The sequence below is a fragment of the Phaseolus vulgaris genome, chromosome 10, assembly GCF_000499845.2.
Source record: "Phaseolus vulgaris cultivar G19833 chromosome 10, P. vulgaris v2.0, whole genome shotgun sequence".
NCBI classification, from domain to species: Eukaryota; Viridiplantae; Streptophyta; class Magnoliopsida; order Fabales; family Fabaceae; genus Phaseolus; species Phaseolus vulgaris.
Genome location: NC_023750.2, coordinates 1,278,443 through 1,294,262, shown reverse-complemented (window position 1 = coordinate 1,294,262; position 15,820 = coordinate 1,278,443). Strand labels below are relative to the sequence as shown.

At 32.9% G+C, this 15,820-nt stretch overlaps 2 protein-coding genes across 2 annotated transcripts; one reads left to right on the top strand and one right to left on the bottom strand.

Moving 5' to 3' along the window:
- The first annotated feature begins 284 nt into the window (after positions 1-284).
- On the top strand, positions 285-4,534 carry LOC137819494 (7-deoxyloganetic acid glucosyltransferase-like). The gene is made up of 2 exons (XM_068623363.1): positions 285-960; positions 3,469-4,534. The coding sequence occupies exons 1-2, from the start codon at positions 441-443 to the stop codon at positions 4,401-4,403; spliced, it is 1,455 nt and encodes a 484-aa protein (XP_068479464.1). The 5' UTR covers positions 285-440; the 3' UTR covers positions 4,404-4,534.
- A 2,054-nt stretch (positions 4,535-6,588) lies between these two features.
- On the bottom strand, positions 6,589-11,613 carry LOC137819418 (7-deoxyloganetic acid glucosyl transferase-like). Its single transcript, XM_068623266.1, has 2 exons — positions 10,768-11,613; positions 6,589-7,741 (listed from the first exon to the last, which is right to left on the bottom strand). The coding sequence occupies exons 1-2, from the start codon at positions 11,285-11,287 to the stop codon at positions 6,807-6,809; spliced, it is 1,455 nt and encodes a 484-aa protein (XP_068479367.1). The 5' UTR covers positions 11,288-11,613; the 3' UTR covers positions 6,589-6,806.
- Between the last annotated feature and the right edge of the window lie 4,207 nt (positions 11,614-15,820).

Sequence of the window (15,820 nt, the reverse complement as noted above, 5' to 3'; positions counted from 1 at the left end):
AATTTATATAATTTATAATTATATAATATATAGATCTGATCTCTATATCTTATATTTTAGAGATTATATTCGTATCATGTTTTATAATATTCAGTGTCGGTTGGAAATCTCACATGGACTAAAAATTAGAGACTTTTTAAATGGATGTAAACCTCATCTCATTGAATCAGTTTTACGGGGTTGAGTTAGGCTTAAAATTCATTTCCTAACAGTGTGATAGTATCCTTCGTTATCTCGTGTCATTAAAGATGATATGCATCTCTGGGTTCGTGTTGGATGCCAGTATGCTTATAAAAAAGGCACGAACGTGCAGCGGACTACACAAGAGAAGATTTTGGCGTATCTTTTTAATGGCGGCCAAAACAAACTCTACTTATTGACCTGTGTGTTCCATCGATAATATTTGAATCCAGTTTCTCTCTTCTCACCAATCACCCAACATGGAAGAACGCTCAACAGCACCACTCCACCTACTGGCCTTGCCATTTCCAGCAGAAGGGCACATCAAACCCATGTTTTATCTGACAAAACTTCTTTGCCACAAAGGCCACAGAATCACCTTCGTCAACACCCAGCACATCCACAATCGCCTCCTTCAACACACAGACCTACCCTCCTTCCACGCTGATTTTCCCGATTTTCGCTTCACATTCGTCGCCGACGGCGTGCCTCACGACCTTGCTCCCAACGACTTCAGCGTCATAGTGTCTCCGAGCAGTCGGTCCAGGGTGGCGGAGGAGTTCCGGGAGATGTTGAGGGGCCTTGTCGAGAATCCTCCGCCGTGGGGCCCGCCTTCTTGCATCATTGCGGACGGAATGATGTCGACGATTGCCATGGACGCCGCTCAAGAGTTGGGGGTTCCGGTCATTGCTTTCCGAACCTACAGTGCCACTGCCACGTGGGTCACAATCCACGTAAGCAAAGTTCTTGAGGAGGGAGTCATGGATATGCAGAATCCGGGTTAGTATATAAATTTCATCCATCAAATTTTACTTCATACCAATATTTCATCACTTCATAAGTTTGATTACTCTTCCTTGTATAATATTATATGTTGTAGTGCTCGATACATGTAATTAAGAGTAAATAAATCTCATCAAATATTGTAAGAAAAACTTAAAGAAATTATTAAAGGTTAAATTAAAAAAAAAAGGTATTAATGTGACAACACTAAAACAGTTGGACTTAAATATTAATGTGAGAACACTAAAACAGTTCCCGTGTAGTTGGCCTGTGCCGGCAAGTCGGTTTCAATCATGTTCTTAATAAATCCTTAAATGTTACAAAAACATGGATGGATGGTGTAGTCAAAGAATTAGGTGGGGTTTTTAATGGGAATTGGAAATAGATGTTGTGAGAGTTTTTTTTTTTCAGAAATGTATCCTTAGTTGCTTTATTTTGGGTCTCCAACTTCATAAAACTCTCTATCCTTAAGCCATATTTCATCTTAAACATTAGTGTAGTCAAATTAATATAAGATAGATGGACTCTTTCTTCCTACACCTTCCATACACCTTTCTATGGAAGGTGTAGGAAGAAATAGTGAAATAGATGTTGTGATTCCAAATCTAGGAACCAACATCCTTTTACACCTTACACAGCCAACCCCGCCAACCCCACCAAGAACGACGACTTGCTATCTACAATTGTGATGAGAAATTTATCTTAGGACAAGTGTTTTACTTCTAATTTTTTTATTTCTATTTGTCACAGTTTTGATGAATAATTCCTACCTGTCACAGTTTTGATAAACTGTGGCAGCTCCCACAATATCCTATGTATACAAAGTTATAAATACTTTCCACCTATAGTAAGCTCAATTACACTATGTAGTTCTCCATCCATTTAGGCTTAATAATTTATGTTTTGGGTCTATTGGGATTGATGGACCTAGTGTAATATTTGGTCTCAATTAGAATAATTGATTCTAAAACAAGACCTTATTTTACATTTAAACAAATTTAGGGGATTTTAGTCGTGGACAAAAAAAATTATACTATATCTTTACTTTGAACTTGATTTCATAGTAACCCATATAAAAATATAAACCCTTTGATTCAAAATAACTAGATTGAACTAAAATTAATTTTACAAAAGTAATTCATTCAAATTTAATTTTACAAACATTCATCTAAACACTACACGAAAAACGTATATTAACGTCGGTATGCGTCATCTCAGAAGCAAACCCTAAACTCTAAACACTACGAACGAGTGATAATTGTGAGTTGAAAAAACACAAATGGAACTCACCAGCAGGGAGGAACTCACCGCCGCAAAGAACCCTTCAACTTAGCTTTTTCTAATTTAGAGAAATATGAACGCAGAGAGGGAGAAAGTGAGTGAGCTCTAAATATATCACTTAAATAGCATCAATCAACACGACACAAAGTTCAACACGCATTTAACAAGGCAAACTCTTTTTTAAATTTACTTTTTTCACTCATTTTTATTTACTTTAACTATTATTTTTATGTCTTTTTATCATTTCTTCTTTAAAATTTAATTTTTTAATTTTAATAATTTATTATTATAAATTATTGTTAATTACATTTAAAAAATAATAAAAAATGATACTTTATTTACTTAAATACATATATTCAAATTATTACATTTAAATAATAAACTTTTAAGCAACACTCATGCATTCAGTTTATGTGTCCACTAAACCGATGCAAGTATTAAAAAAAAAAATCAGTTTGCATGGCGATACATTTCTCATTTAATTTAAAATTTATATTCTTTTAGCGTTTTATAGGTCAACGCAAACATTTCTTCTTTTTTTTTTAACGTCTTGTAGAGTGCGCTTGATTCACAAACTCTACTTGCGTCCTATAATGAGTCGACATGTGTGGCAGATAATCTCTGCACATCCAATATTATCTTAATTAATTAATTTTATAGATTATTTGAATATACTATCTATATAAGTTTATTAATATTCAAAATACTAGTTGAAGACATATATGTTTACAACACTGAGATTTTGACCGATAATTTAGAAATGACATCGATATTTTATATGTCTCAAAATTAAATTATTATTAATTTTTATTACTGTATTATGAAAATAAAAATTTCAAGTGGGTATTTATGATGAAGGTGTCAAAAATATATTTTTTCTTATTTTAGAGAAATCTAGGTCATGTTATCTATAAACCATCAATATTTAATGTGATGTAATTTTTTCTAAAAAGGAATCATGTAATTTCTTAAATATTAATACTTATATATTTGTAAAAATAAATTTGCATTAATAGATTTTTTATTAATACATGCGAATAAAATCTCTTGTAAAGCCACTAAATATAAAAGAAAACAAAATACTAGGGTTGGAATTCAATGAAATATATATGTTAATTTTTATAGAAACTTTCTTCATTTCTTGGTAATTAGTGCATTACAATTTCACTCTTATTACACTGAGAAGCTTGACAATTTCATGATGGAATTGGAAATGAAATGCAGAAGATGTACACAAGGTGGTATCAAGCATTCCAGGGCTAGAGAATCTACTGAGAGATTGTGATCTTCCAAATGTTTTCAAAATGAAACGTGGAAGCTCTGGTCTTGATTTCTTCATGAAAGAAACCCTAACCATGACAAGAGCTTCTGCTCTCATACTCAATACATTCGATGAGTTAGAAGCTCCCACCATCACTAACCTCACAACTGTGTTTCCCAGAGTCTACACAATTGGCCCTCTTCACACTCACCTCAAGAACCAAGTCACACAAAACCCTTCACTGTCCCTTAATGTCCGAACACAAGATAGAAGCTGCATAACATGGCTTGACCATCAAAGGGCAAAGTCAGTTTTGTATGTGAGCTTTGGCACTGTGGTGAAGCTCTCAGAGGAGCAGCTTTTGGAGTTTTGGCATGGTTTGGTGAATAGTTTGAAGCCTTTCTTGTGGGTTGTTAGGAAGGACTTGATGAATGGAAAAGGTGGTTTTGGTGACAATGTAGCTGAAGAGCTTGAGTTGGGAACTAGAGAGAGAGGGTTGTTGGTTGAATGGGCACCTCAAGAGGGGGTCTTGGCACACCCAGCTGTGGGTGGTTTCTTGACACATTGTGGTTGGAATTCAACACTGGAATGCATTGGTGAAGGTGTACCTATGCTTTGTTGGCCTTTCATGGTGGATCAGACGGTTAACGGGAGGTGTGTGAGTGAGCAATGGGGGATTGGAGTTGGCATAGATGGAAACTTTGATAGGTTGGTTATTGAGAAGATGGTGAAGGATGTGTTGGAGAATCGGATTGAAGGGCTCAGAAACTCTGTGGATGAGATTGCAAAGCATGCTCGTGATAGTGTCAAACAAACTGGTTCTTCTTCTCGTAATATAGAGAGTATGATCAAGGACATGATGACAATGAAGGAACAAAATATTCAGCATAAGAAATAGTGTTTGTTTGTTACTTTTTTTTTCGTGTGAAGGTGTGATTGGTGATGATTGTTATTAATGAAGTATTGAGATATTAAGTTGCATCATGTTGAATATGAAAGTTTTATAAAAAAATAATTTATTTTTCAAAACATTGATGAAGCATATTTCTTTTTACAATCTATAAATTTTAGTATTTAAATTATTTTTGTAAAATATTATTAAATAAAAATCAATATTAAAGATAAAAAATTATTAATTATTTTATTAATTAAATTAAATACTATTCTAGAAATTATTGATATTTAAAATTATTCTATTATTAATAAAAAATTAAATTAATATTTAATTAGTTATCAAGGTTTTAACTACTAACTTTAGTTAAAATATTAATAACTAATTAGATATCAATTTTAGAATTCAACTTAATTTATAAATTTATTATAATAAAAACTATTTTAAATATCAATAATATTTTTAATTTTTATATGTTATTTTATAGTTCTAAATATCGTGTTTTTTTCTTCCATTTGATTGGTTACATGCTTATTTGTATAAGTTTGATATACTTCCTTATTATCTAAAGTTCCAGATTTAAAAACCGTTTTAATTTATGAAGTTTAGGTTGAGTAAACTATTGAGACTATATATCACTAAATTGGTCTGATACTGAGTTTAAAAAAAAATCTAATGAGTGGCCAACTTGACCAAAAGTAAAAGTGACTCATATATATTCAAAAATTTGTACTCAAATATATATTATATATCCTCCTCTTTAATTAATATGTGAAAAAAATCAGTTTTATCAATACAAAAATAAGAACATAATGTAGTATAAAATTCACACTGTACAAAAAATACATTCCTACGTTCTGTATTTTAAATAGACTTTAATTTTTCAAAACCACGTTTATCTCGAAAAACTTGCGGGTAACAAAAGTATTTTAAAATTTTTTGACATCCATGTACATAACAATTTATCTAATCTAATAAATGCACAACTAATCAAAGTAATAAATATTGAATTTTGAGTTCAATCGAATGAGTTGATGCAAATGTTTGTTAGACTACAGAGTTTACAGTTGTTCACTCCAACCATCCAGAACCTCAGAGACGGTTTCTTCCAGCACCTCCATATCTTCTTTTTCAGAACATGAAAATACATTCTTATCTTTCTTGTATCACTCTCATAGAGTAACTTCCGAATTATATAATCCGAAAATGCATTTGAAAAAAGACTTCCGGATTACATAATCCGAAAGTTAAAATAGACTTTCGGATTATGTAATCCGAAAAGTAATCATACATCTGAAAAAAAAGGCTTCCGGATTATATAATCCAGAAGCTAATTACAAATTTGAAAAATGACTTCCAGATTATGTAATCCGAGATATTAAAGAGGAGCATTTTTGGAAATACGAAAATCTATGGAGATGAGAAAAGAAGGTATGGAGGTGTAGGAAGAAGCAGCCCCTCCCAGACTCACACACTTCCCATACAACCAACCCAACAAGCCCAAACAAATCACTTGGAGGACAAAGTGCTTAACCCAAAGGATGGTAATGTTACACTACAGTCCATCAATCCCACACGCACAAAATACAAATTACTCAACTTAACGTTAGAGGGGTGGCAATGTGGGCTGGCCCGCCTCGCATAGGCCTATCCCGCATTTGGCCGCGCCCACACTAGGAATGTGGGCTCATTTCACTAGCTCACCCCGCATAAGAAGTAACATGCGGGTCAGCCCGCATAAGAATCCTTTTTTTTCAAAAATTAAAATTTTATTAATTATAAAAAATGTATTCCTACGGCAGAAAAATAAAATTTTATCCAGGTTTCAATTCATTTAATTAAGATAAAAATATAAATTCAAGTATGAGGGTTGTTAGAAGATTTGATTAAAAATAATTAAAGTTTGGCTTTGCATCTATTTTTTCCTATATGTATATAAATGTATAAGAGTATCATATCAAAGTTTTACTACAAAGTATTTTAATGAAGATGACTAATTTTTTAACTATCCTATTGAAATCTCTTTTTTATATTTTTTTATTAACAAATTTTAAATATAAGACTTTACTTAAAACTAAATTCATTGTCACTCTTAATACTAACTCTGTTAGATGATTAAAATAAAACATTTTTTTAGTACATTAAATTTAATTTTTTAAAATAAAATAAAATAAATGTTACACTGCAATACTAGGTGAATGAGGTATAAATTTATTTTTTTACAAAAAATTAAATAATTAATTTTTTATTTACACGGACCAGCAGACCAACATGCTCCGTCCCGCCGTTGGTCCACGTGGGTTGCAGATTTTAAAGAGCTGCGAACTAAATTAGTGAATTCGTCCCACTTCGATTAGTGAGTTCGTCCCCACTGGATTTGAAATTATTCTTTATCATTGGACAAACAAACTACTTCTTATGCTGAATATTTTGTTCCTTCATTGACAAGATGTCCTTTATCATACTCTCTATATTACGAGAAGAAGAACCAGTTTGTTTGATACTATCACGAGCTTGCTTTGCAATCTGATCCGCAGAGTTTCTGAGCCCTTCGATCCGATTCTCCAACACATCCTTCACCATCTTCTCAATAATCAACCTATCAAAGATCCCATCTATACCAACTCCAATCCCCCATTGCTCACTCACACACCTACTGTTGATTGTCTGATCCACCATGAAAAGCACACAAAGCATAGGCACACCTTCACCTATACATTCCAGTGTTGAATTCCAACCACAATGTGTCAAGAAACCACCCACAGCTGGTTGTGCCAAAACCTCCTCTTGAGGTGCCCATTCAACCAACAACCCTCTCTCTTTAGTTCCCAACTCAAGCTCTTTAGCTACATTGTTACCAAAACCAGCTTTTCCATCCATCAACTCCTTCCTAATAACCCACAAGAAAGGCTTCAAACTATTCACCAAACCATGCCAAAACTCCAAAAGCTGCTCCTCTGATAGCTTCACCACCGTGCCAAAGCTCACATACAAAACTGACTTTGCCCTTTGATGGTCAAGCCATGTTATGCAGCTTCTATCTTGTGTTCGGACATTAAGGGACAGTGAAGGGTTTTGTGTGACTTGGTTCTTGAGGTGAGTGTGAAGAGGGCCAATTGTGTAGACTCTGGGAAACACAGTGGTGAGCTTGGTGATGGTGGGAGCTTCTAACTCATCAAATGTATTGAGTATAAGACCAGAAGCTCGCGTCATGGTTTGGTATTCTTTCATGAAGAATTCAAGAGCAAGGCTTCCACGTTTCAGTTTGTAAACACTTGGAAGATCACAATCTCTCAGTAAATTTTCTAACCCTGGAATGCTTGATACCACCTTATGTACATCTTCTGCATTTTAATTCCAAGTCAATCATCAAATTGTAGCTTCTCAGTGTAATAAGAGTGAAATTGTAATGCACTAATTACCAAGAAATGAAGAAAGTTTCTATATAAAAATATACCATATACTTATTTAAATGACATTATTAATTTGAATATATGTATTTAAGTTAATTAAATAGAGTATCATTCTTTTTTATTACTTTTTAAATGTAATTAACAACAATTTATAATAATAAAATTATTTAAATTAAACAAAAAAGTTATAAAAAGACATAAAAGTAATAATGAAAAAGAGTAGTTAAAAATAAATAAAAATGAGGGGACAGTAAATTTGAAAAAGGGCTAACGCCGACTTGCTGATGCTAAACGTGTGTTGAACTTTGCGTCAATGTAGTTTACGTTAAACACGTGTTGAACTTTGTGTCGGCTTGGCCGACACTATTTAAGAGATATATTTAGAACTGACTCACTTTCTTCCTTTGTGTTCTTATATTTTCCAAAATTAGAAAATCTAAGTTGAAGGGTTTTTTGTGACAGTGAATTCCTCCCTCTTGGTGAGTTACATTTGTGTTAACCTTTGTTATTTTCCAGGTTCTCACCGTTTTCATTCCTTCGCCGTTGTTCATCTTCTTTCCATAAAAAATCCCACTGCACTTCTATTTTTGTTTCCTCGTAGGTTCGTTTGAGTTTCTCCACAGGTCCGTTTCAGTTCCTCCGCAACTCCATTTGGTAAGTAAATCCCAATACGCGTGTGTTGTGGTTCTTTATTTTGAGTTCCTAAGTTCGTTGAAAGCATTTTTGTGTCATTGCAGCGGGATTGAAGGGTTTGGTGTTACTTGTGGTGGTGTGCGTTGCTGATAACTAAAATTAACATAAAGGCGAGTTTGATGGGTTTTTTTTTCAATTTGTTGAGTTTCTAGATGAATTTGGAATTTGAATGAAATTTAGAATACAGGTTAAGGAATCCCTTAAACTACTCAAAAATGCTTTTTTTTTATAGTGTACAAGCGTAGGCCAAAGCTCACGCATACCTTTAATTACATTTAATTTTATTCTTAGTTTCATGTTTCGCATGGACCTATGCATGCTAGCTTTTTTTTCAATTTCGTCTACTTAAGCGTCGGTGTAAGCGAATCTATGTTTAAATTTACTAATTTATTAAAATTTTTATGTGGGCTTAACCTACGCAATGTAGCTTCTTTTAAATTTTTTCTCTTGAGTCCCATTAGCGTCGATGTAACCCATAATATTTACGTAAGTTAATCTTAGATTTGGTCCACACAAATATCGTTCCATTTTCAAGTCGACACAAGCTAATGTTATTTGTAGGTTTTTAGTGTCTGCTCTTGAATTGATGCATAACCGACGTGAATATACGTTTTTCGTATCGTGTTTAGAAGAATGTTTGTAAAATTAAATTTGAATGAATTACTTTTGTAAAGTTAATTTTAGTTCAAACTGGTCAAAGGAGTTTATGTTTTTATATGGGTTTATTATAAAATCAATTTCGAAGTAAAAATATAGTATAATTTTTTTGTCCACGACTAAAATCCCCTAAATTTGTTTAAATGTAAAATAAGGTCTTGTTTTAGAATCAATTATTCTAAGTGAAACCAAATGTTACACCATGATCCATCAATCCCAACAGACCCAAAAGATAAATTATTCAACTCAAATGGATGGAGAAAATAGTGTAATTGAGCTTACTATATAGAGATGTAATAAATTAGCCGTATAGGTGGAAAGTACTTTTAACTTTGTAAATGCCCAAATTGACTCATTCAGTTCCTATTTTAGGTCTAAAATCATCACGAATGAGTAAAGAAGAATTTAGTTACCCTAGTTTTCTAAGTTTATGTGTATCGAAGGTCTAACATTGGGTTGAGTAATTTGTATTTTGTGTTTGAGGGAATGATGGACCGTGGTGTAATATTACCATCCTCTGGGTCAAGCACTTTGTCCTCCAGGCAAATGCTCCCTGCACCCAACACTTTTGAACCTGCACCCAACATAATTTCAAAAATCCCAAAAATACCCTTTATTCTAGAAATGAAAATTCAGAATTGAAAATAATGCATTCCAGAAAAATAAATTCGAAAGAGATTTTTGTGTTTTGGATATAAAAATCCAGAAAAAGAAAATCAAAATCCCATTCCGGATAAAAAAATCTGGAACAGAAAATAATACATTCCAGAAAAATTTATCCGGAAGAGATTATTGTGTTCTGGAAAAGGGGATTCAGAATGTAATTTTATATGCACCCCATTTTTTTAAGGGTATTTTCGGTTTTTCTCATGTGATTGGGTGCAGTGATATGGTGCAGGAAGCAATTGCCTGTCCTCAAAGTGGTTTGTTTGGGCTTGTTGGGTCATGTTGTGACATAGTTCTACGAGGTGGAGATATTGTACCAAGAGTGAGGGTGCTTTTTGATATAGCAATGTAGGTAAGCTTCTAATCTCAATTGAGAACTTTCGTTTGAACATCTCTTTGTGGATGGTAAGAAAAGCTAAATTTTAATGTTGTTCTCTGGGTTTTATATCTACCAATAAAATAACTTATTCATTATATATATAAAAAAAAATTACAAAGTCAATATAGTTTTAAAGAATATAAATAAAAAAAAATAGATTAAAAAATGATGTTAAAAATCACATATCAATATAATCAATTTTTATTTATATATAGAGACCACCCTCATCCTACAAGTTAAATTTTTAAAATAATAAGTTAAATTTAAATTCAATTCTTAATAAGTGATTAAAATTTATTCTAATAAAATTTATTAATATCCGAATCAAATTACTCATACCGAATGAAAATATATATTTTCAGATGAACTGAACATAAGATTAATTTTCACTTAAAATCAATTTATAGTTTAAAGTAAATATAATTTTCACGTCACAATATAGTTTAAGCTAATTTTGTAAAGATGAATCGTTTTAGTTGTCTTTGAGGTTTTGCATTATACAGTTACACTGATGAAACATTGGTATGAAGTAAAATTTGATGGATGAAATTTATATACTAACCCGGATCCTGCATATCCATGAGTCCCTCATGAAGAACTTTGATTACATGGATTGTGACCCACGTGGCAGTGGCACTGTAGGTTCGGAAAGCAATGACCGGAACCCCCACCTCTTGAGCAGCGTCCATGGCAATCGTCGACATGATCCCATCTGCAATGATGCAAGAGGGTGGGCCCCACTCCGAAGGATTCTCCACAAGGCCTCTCAACATCTCTCCGAACTCCTCCGCGACCCTGGACCTACTCGTCGGAGATATTGTGACGCTAAAGTCGTCGGGAGCAAGGTCGTGAGGCACGCCGTCAGCGACGAATGTGAACCGAAAATCGGGAAAATCGGAGTTGAAGGAGGGTAGGTCTGTGTGTTGAAGGAGGCGATTGTGGATGTGCTGGGTGTTGACGAAGGTGATTCTGTGGCCTTTGTGGCAAAGAAGTTTTGTCAGATAAAACATGGGTTTGATGTGCCCTTCTGCTGGAAAGGGCAAGGCCAGTAGGTGGGGTGGTGCTGTTGACCGTTTTTCCATGTTCGGTGATCGGTGATTGGTGAGAAGAGGGAAAGATTTTCTTTCGAAATAAGAACAGAAAAATAAGTGTTTTTCATTTATTCGTCTGCATAATGTAATGTAAGGCTCATAACAAAGCCACGAAGTTGCAGCGGATTCCACAAGATACTTGTACTTCTAAGATGGTGGCCTCTTAATAGACTTTTTATGGCCACCTTAGGAAAGATGTCGCCTTCTACCAGCACTTCATATTGGCTTGTCTTGTCAATTTGTGCTCTTGGGTGCGGGACTAACATGCGGCTCAACACAAAGTTTTTGTTATAGAAACTCCTGTTGCAACTCTAGTCGCACCTATCAGTCTCCTTTCTCATCTCCTTTATTAGTTCTTGACGTATTTTATTCGTCAGTTATGCTTTGGTCTCTGAGGCGGGGAGAGAGGATGAGTGTACACAACTACAATGCTCAGATTGTCCAATTGCTTCAACCAAGATATCATGACGACCTTCAGGTACAAAATTACCATGGGAGCTTTGCTCAAACAATGAATCATGCAAGAGACCAAAATCATATAAGTTTTTAATATAATTAATGCTTTAAAATAAATGTAAAAGAGGATAAAAATAACTTACAATTTTTTTCCGAGACTATCCATGATTGCTCAGATTTAAATGCACCCGACTTTTTAAATCGGGCCATCTTCCATTTTTCGTGGCGGGAAGATAGTGATGGAGGTTCAGTGACCCCGGTATCAATCTCAAACCTAGTCTCCTGTCTAGATTGCTCATTTTCCATCATTAGTGATTGTTCAAGCTTTTGATATCCTGAACGAGACATTAGGTGCAGAATAACATTCTTTTGTGTTGTGACTTGAGCTTTCTTCCAACAGTCCTGTCATAAATGAAATAAACAAAGTGAATTAAATAATATTAAGTTATTAATGTTATATAAATAAAATAGTTAAATAACTTCACTTACCAACCACACTTCAGATTCACAGCTTTGAACAAAAAGATGCTATGTCTCTTCATCATTAATGGTGGAGGAAGCGGTGCGGAGCGGTGGTATAAGCGAATTAGAACAGTGGCAGTAGTGCGACATCAATGGTGAAGGCAAAAGCTAGAGAGAAATAATTTTAAGCGCAGTGAGTAGTGAGAGTGTGAGGAAACGGTAGGGTAAATAAACATATTTACACTGATTTGATGAACCAATCGATGTAATATGTCTAGCACCAAATTACTTTTTTTTAAACTTTCTTTTTTAGACTCTCAATGACATATTACATCAGTTGGACGAACCAACTGTTGTAATATGTGTATCGCCAAATTACTTTTTTTTTAAAACTTTCAAGGACATATTACATTGGTTGGATTAACCAACCAGTGTAATATGTTTAACACTAAAATAAGTTTTTTAAAAACTTTATTTTTTAACTTTGAAAAAAACATATTACATCGGTTGATCCTTACAACCGGTGTAATATATGTCAAATATTTACAAAAATGTCACTGCATTTTTAGTTACATCGGTTCTCAATTAACCGACTTAATATGTTGTTGTAGAATGCATTTTCTACACTAGTGAATAACGATATCACACAACCCAATTCTTTTGTTTTTTCACCATGTTTATATATCCTCCAGATTTTATTCTTTCGCACCTTATGTTTGCTACTTTTTACATGTGGATACATGACCCAGGTGGAATATGCTCACCATGCTCCATTAATAAGGTGACACCCTAATTCGGATTTGAGGACAAATCCTTTTGAAGGGGGGAACCTGATGGAGGACCATCTTCACTTTCCAAGCCATCATACAAAAAACTAAGAGCATATAACAATCTCAAGATATACAAAATAAATATTTTTCTTAGCTTTTATAAAAACTTGTAAAAAGTAGAGTAGATAATTCTTCATGTCTTGTATTTTTGGACCATTTTTAGGGTAGGTTCTTAAGTAATTCAAAGACATTCTAGAAACCCTCACTTGTCATACAAGCAAGGGTTTTTAGACTATCTTAAGAAGCTTGGGCGATGACTTCTTAGATTACTAGAGCTCACCATGGTTAAGCTTGCTTAACTAGAGTTATGGAAGCTTAAGAGCTATGGAAGCTGAATGAGTACGCTGAATTTTCATATTCATTCTCTCCCTAAATATACTTTTTCTAGAGAGCCAATTGGCCTAATAAAGCCTTAGGAAGTTGGTCACACCTCTTCCTAAATTTAGCACCTAAATCATTCTATTTCTTCACCAATTCCTCTCCAATTTCGGTGCATTCTCATTCTCTTTCGCTGCCAATTCAATTCACTCCAAGAAATAACCACACAGATTGCATCACTCCCTCTATGATAACGAGCCATGAACTTGATTTGGTGTTCGATGCTAATGTGAAGTTGTTGTGTCCGTACCTCTACTTCGTACCTCCAAGATCGGGCATCATTCATTGGTTGTCCCTTGTCCTTTACAGGTTTTTCTCCATCGGGATGGGATAAGACTCAACTACCTACAAAACAAAGTGTATTGGGTTTTTTCCTGCAAATTCTACTTCAATGTGTGTTTTTCAATACTAGGTCAATATCGTGAGTTGTTCATGGATAGCTTGCAACTTGACCCATGTTGGTTTCTCCTCGTTTTCTTAAATGAGACTTTTCATTCACTACAAGAAAATCATGAAATAGAAACCAATTTTAGAGACCAAAAATAATTAGTTGCTATAATAACTAAATTAGAGACCATTTTAGAAACTAAAAAAAATTGGTTTCTAAATTAGTTTCTATTATTGTTAAATAGTTTCTAAATTGGTATCTAATTAGCTACCAAAGTTTTAACTACCTTGGTAGTTAAAACTTGGTAGTTAAAACTACCAAGGTAGTTAACTTGGTAGTTAACTACCTTGGTAGTTAAAACTTTGGTAGCTAATTAGATACCAATTTAGAAACTATTTAACAATAATAGAAACTAATTTAGAAACCAAAAATTTTTGTAGTCTCTAAAATGGTTTCTAATTTAGTCATTATAACAACTAATTATTTTTTGTCTCTAAAATTGGTTTTTATTTCATGATTTTCTTGTAGTGATTTGAGGGTCCATCTCTAAATTTGACAAGGATGAAAAGTATAGTTTTGCTTCAGTTAAGTACTATAAGATAACACTTCTGCTTTGGGAAAAAGTTTTACCCAAGTCTCATTTTGAGCACCAAATATTCATACTGAATATAAACATATTGTTCTTCTAATAAGGTGAAAGAAGTAAGTCCCTAGAAAATCAAACTAGATTCTCCTAAATGTAACCACCAAACTTTTGATAAAGACCAATGGAAGAACTGGAAGAACTATCTGCAAAAGATTGTTTTATACTCGACTTGATAATATTTATAAAAAATATTGAGTATATGATTATTTTGTGACAAGATTAGTAAGAACTCCCTATATAATCAATATGTATTTATAGACTTTTGAACATTTTTTAATAAATACTAAAATAATAAAAAGAAATAAAAGATATAATTAATTACTAAATTCTTATACTTTATACTTTTGTTATCATATTATTTGAGTTATTTGAATACCAAATTCTATATTATTCTATATTTAATTATAATTTTGTATCTGAGTATCTCGGAATCAGATACATAGAAAAAAAAACTTATACAATACTTCAAAAGTACGAAACAAAAGAGAGTAAATATAACAATTAAAAAAATAGTTAAAAATATTTATTTATCAATTTTTTTCTTTATTTGATATTAGAATCGACCATAAGATATCAAATATTTTTTTTCTTTAAAATAGTTATTTAACAAAACTTTAGAAACTATTTAGATAAGATAATTATATTTAAAAAAATGATGGTTTATTCATGCACGCAAAGAAAAAATTAACGTGTTATAATTTTATAACTGTGGTCGGTTTCTGACAACTTCCGTGAATTGTTTATTCAAAGAATGTAGTTTCCTTCGGTCACACACAGTGTTTTGTTTGGTTTCCAACTATGCTAAGAAAAAGCATCATTGCCCACATGAGGGCCCACTAATATGGCAAAAGATATACGAACGGCTGTGATTCAACTAAATCTGTGATGAGTGATGGCGATATTGACAGGAGAATGCAATGTCTTATTTAAAAGTAACATAGATTCTTTTTGTCCTCCACGTGTTCCCATTTGGCTTTCTTCTTATTTTTGGACCACATCTAAAGAATAAAAATAATTACACTGTATTTATTTATCTTGTCGCTTAAATACTCTTTAACTCCTAAGGTTTATATATCTTAAGTCTAACAAATCTCAGGTGTATATTTTACAATATTTTAAGTCCCTTTATATTATTTCATTCCAACAATATTTCAATTTGTCTTATTAGGGTAGTAAAAAAATCCAAATCGATATTACTTTTAATTTATTTAAATGAATTTATTTAAAATTTAAATCTATATTTTTTAATTTTAAGTTTAATCCATATAATTGAATATAGATTAGATATAAATTAGATATATTTTTGGATTGTTTGGATTTTGACTTGACTCGGTCTAAGTTAAGTCGAGTCAATCTGAACCCAG

Bases quoted from the DNA above. Each gene is read 5' to 3' on its own strand.
- LOC137819494 (XM_068623363.1), top strand. From the start codon at position 441: ATGGAAGAACGCTCAACAGCACCACTCCACCTACTGGCCTTGCCATTT. The intron at 961-3,468 runs GTTAGTATATAA...AATGAAATGCAG, and splicing joins CATGGATATGCAGAATCCGG to AAGATGTACACAAGGTGGTA.
- LOC137819418 (XM_068623266.1), bottom strand. From the start codon at position 11,287: ATGGAAAAACGGTCAACAGCACCACCCCACCTACTGGCCTTGCCCTTT. The intron at 7,742-10,767 runs GTTAGTATATAA...ATTAAAATGCAG, and splicing joins CATGGATATGCAGGATCCGG to AAGATGTACATAAGGTGGTA.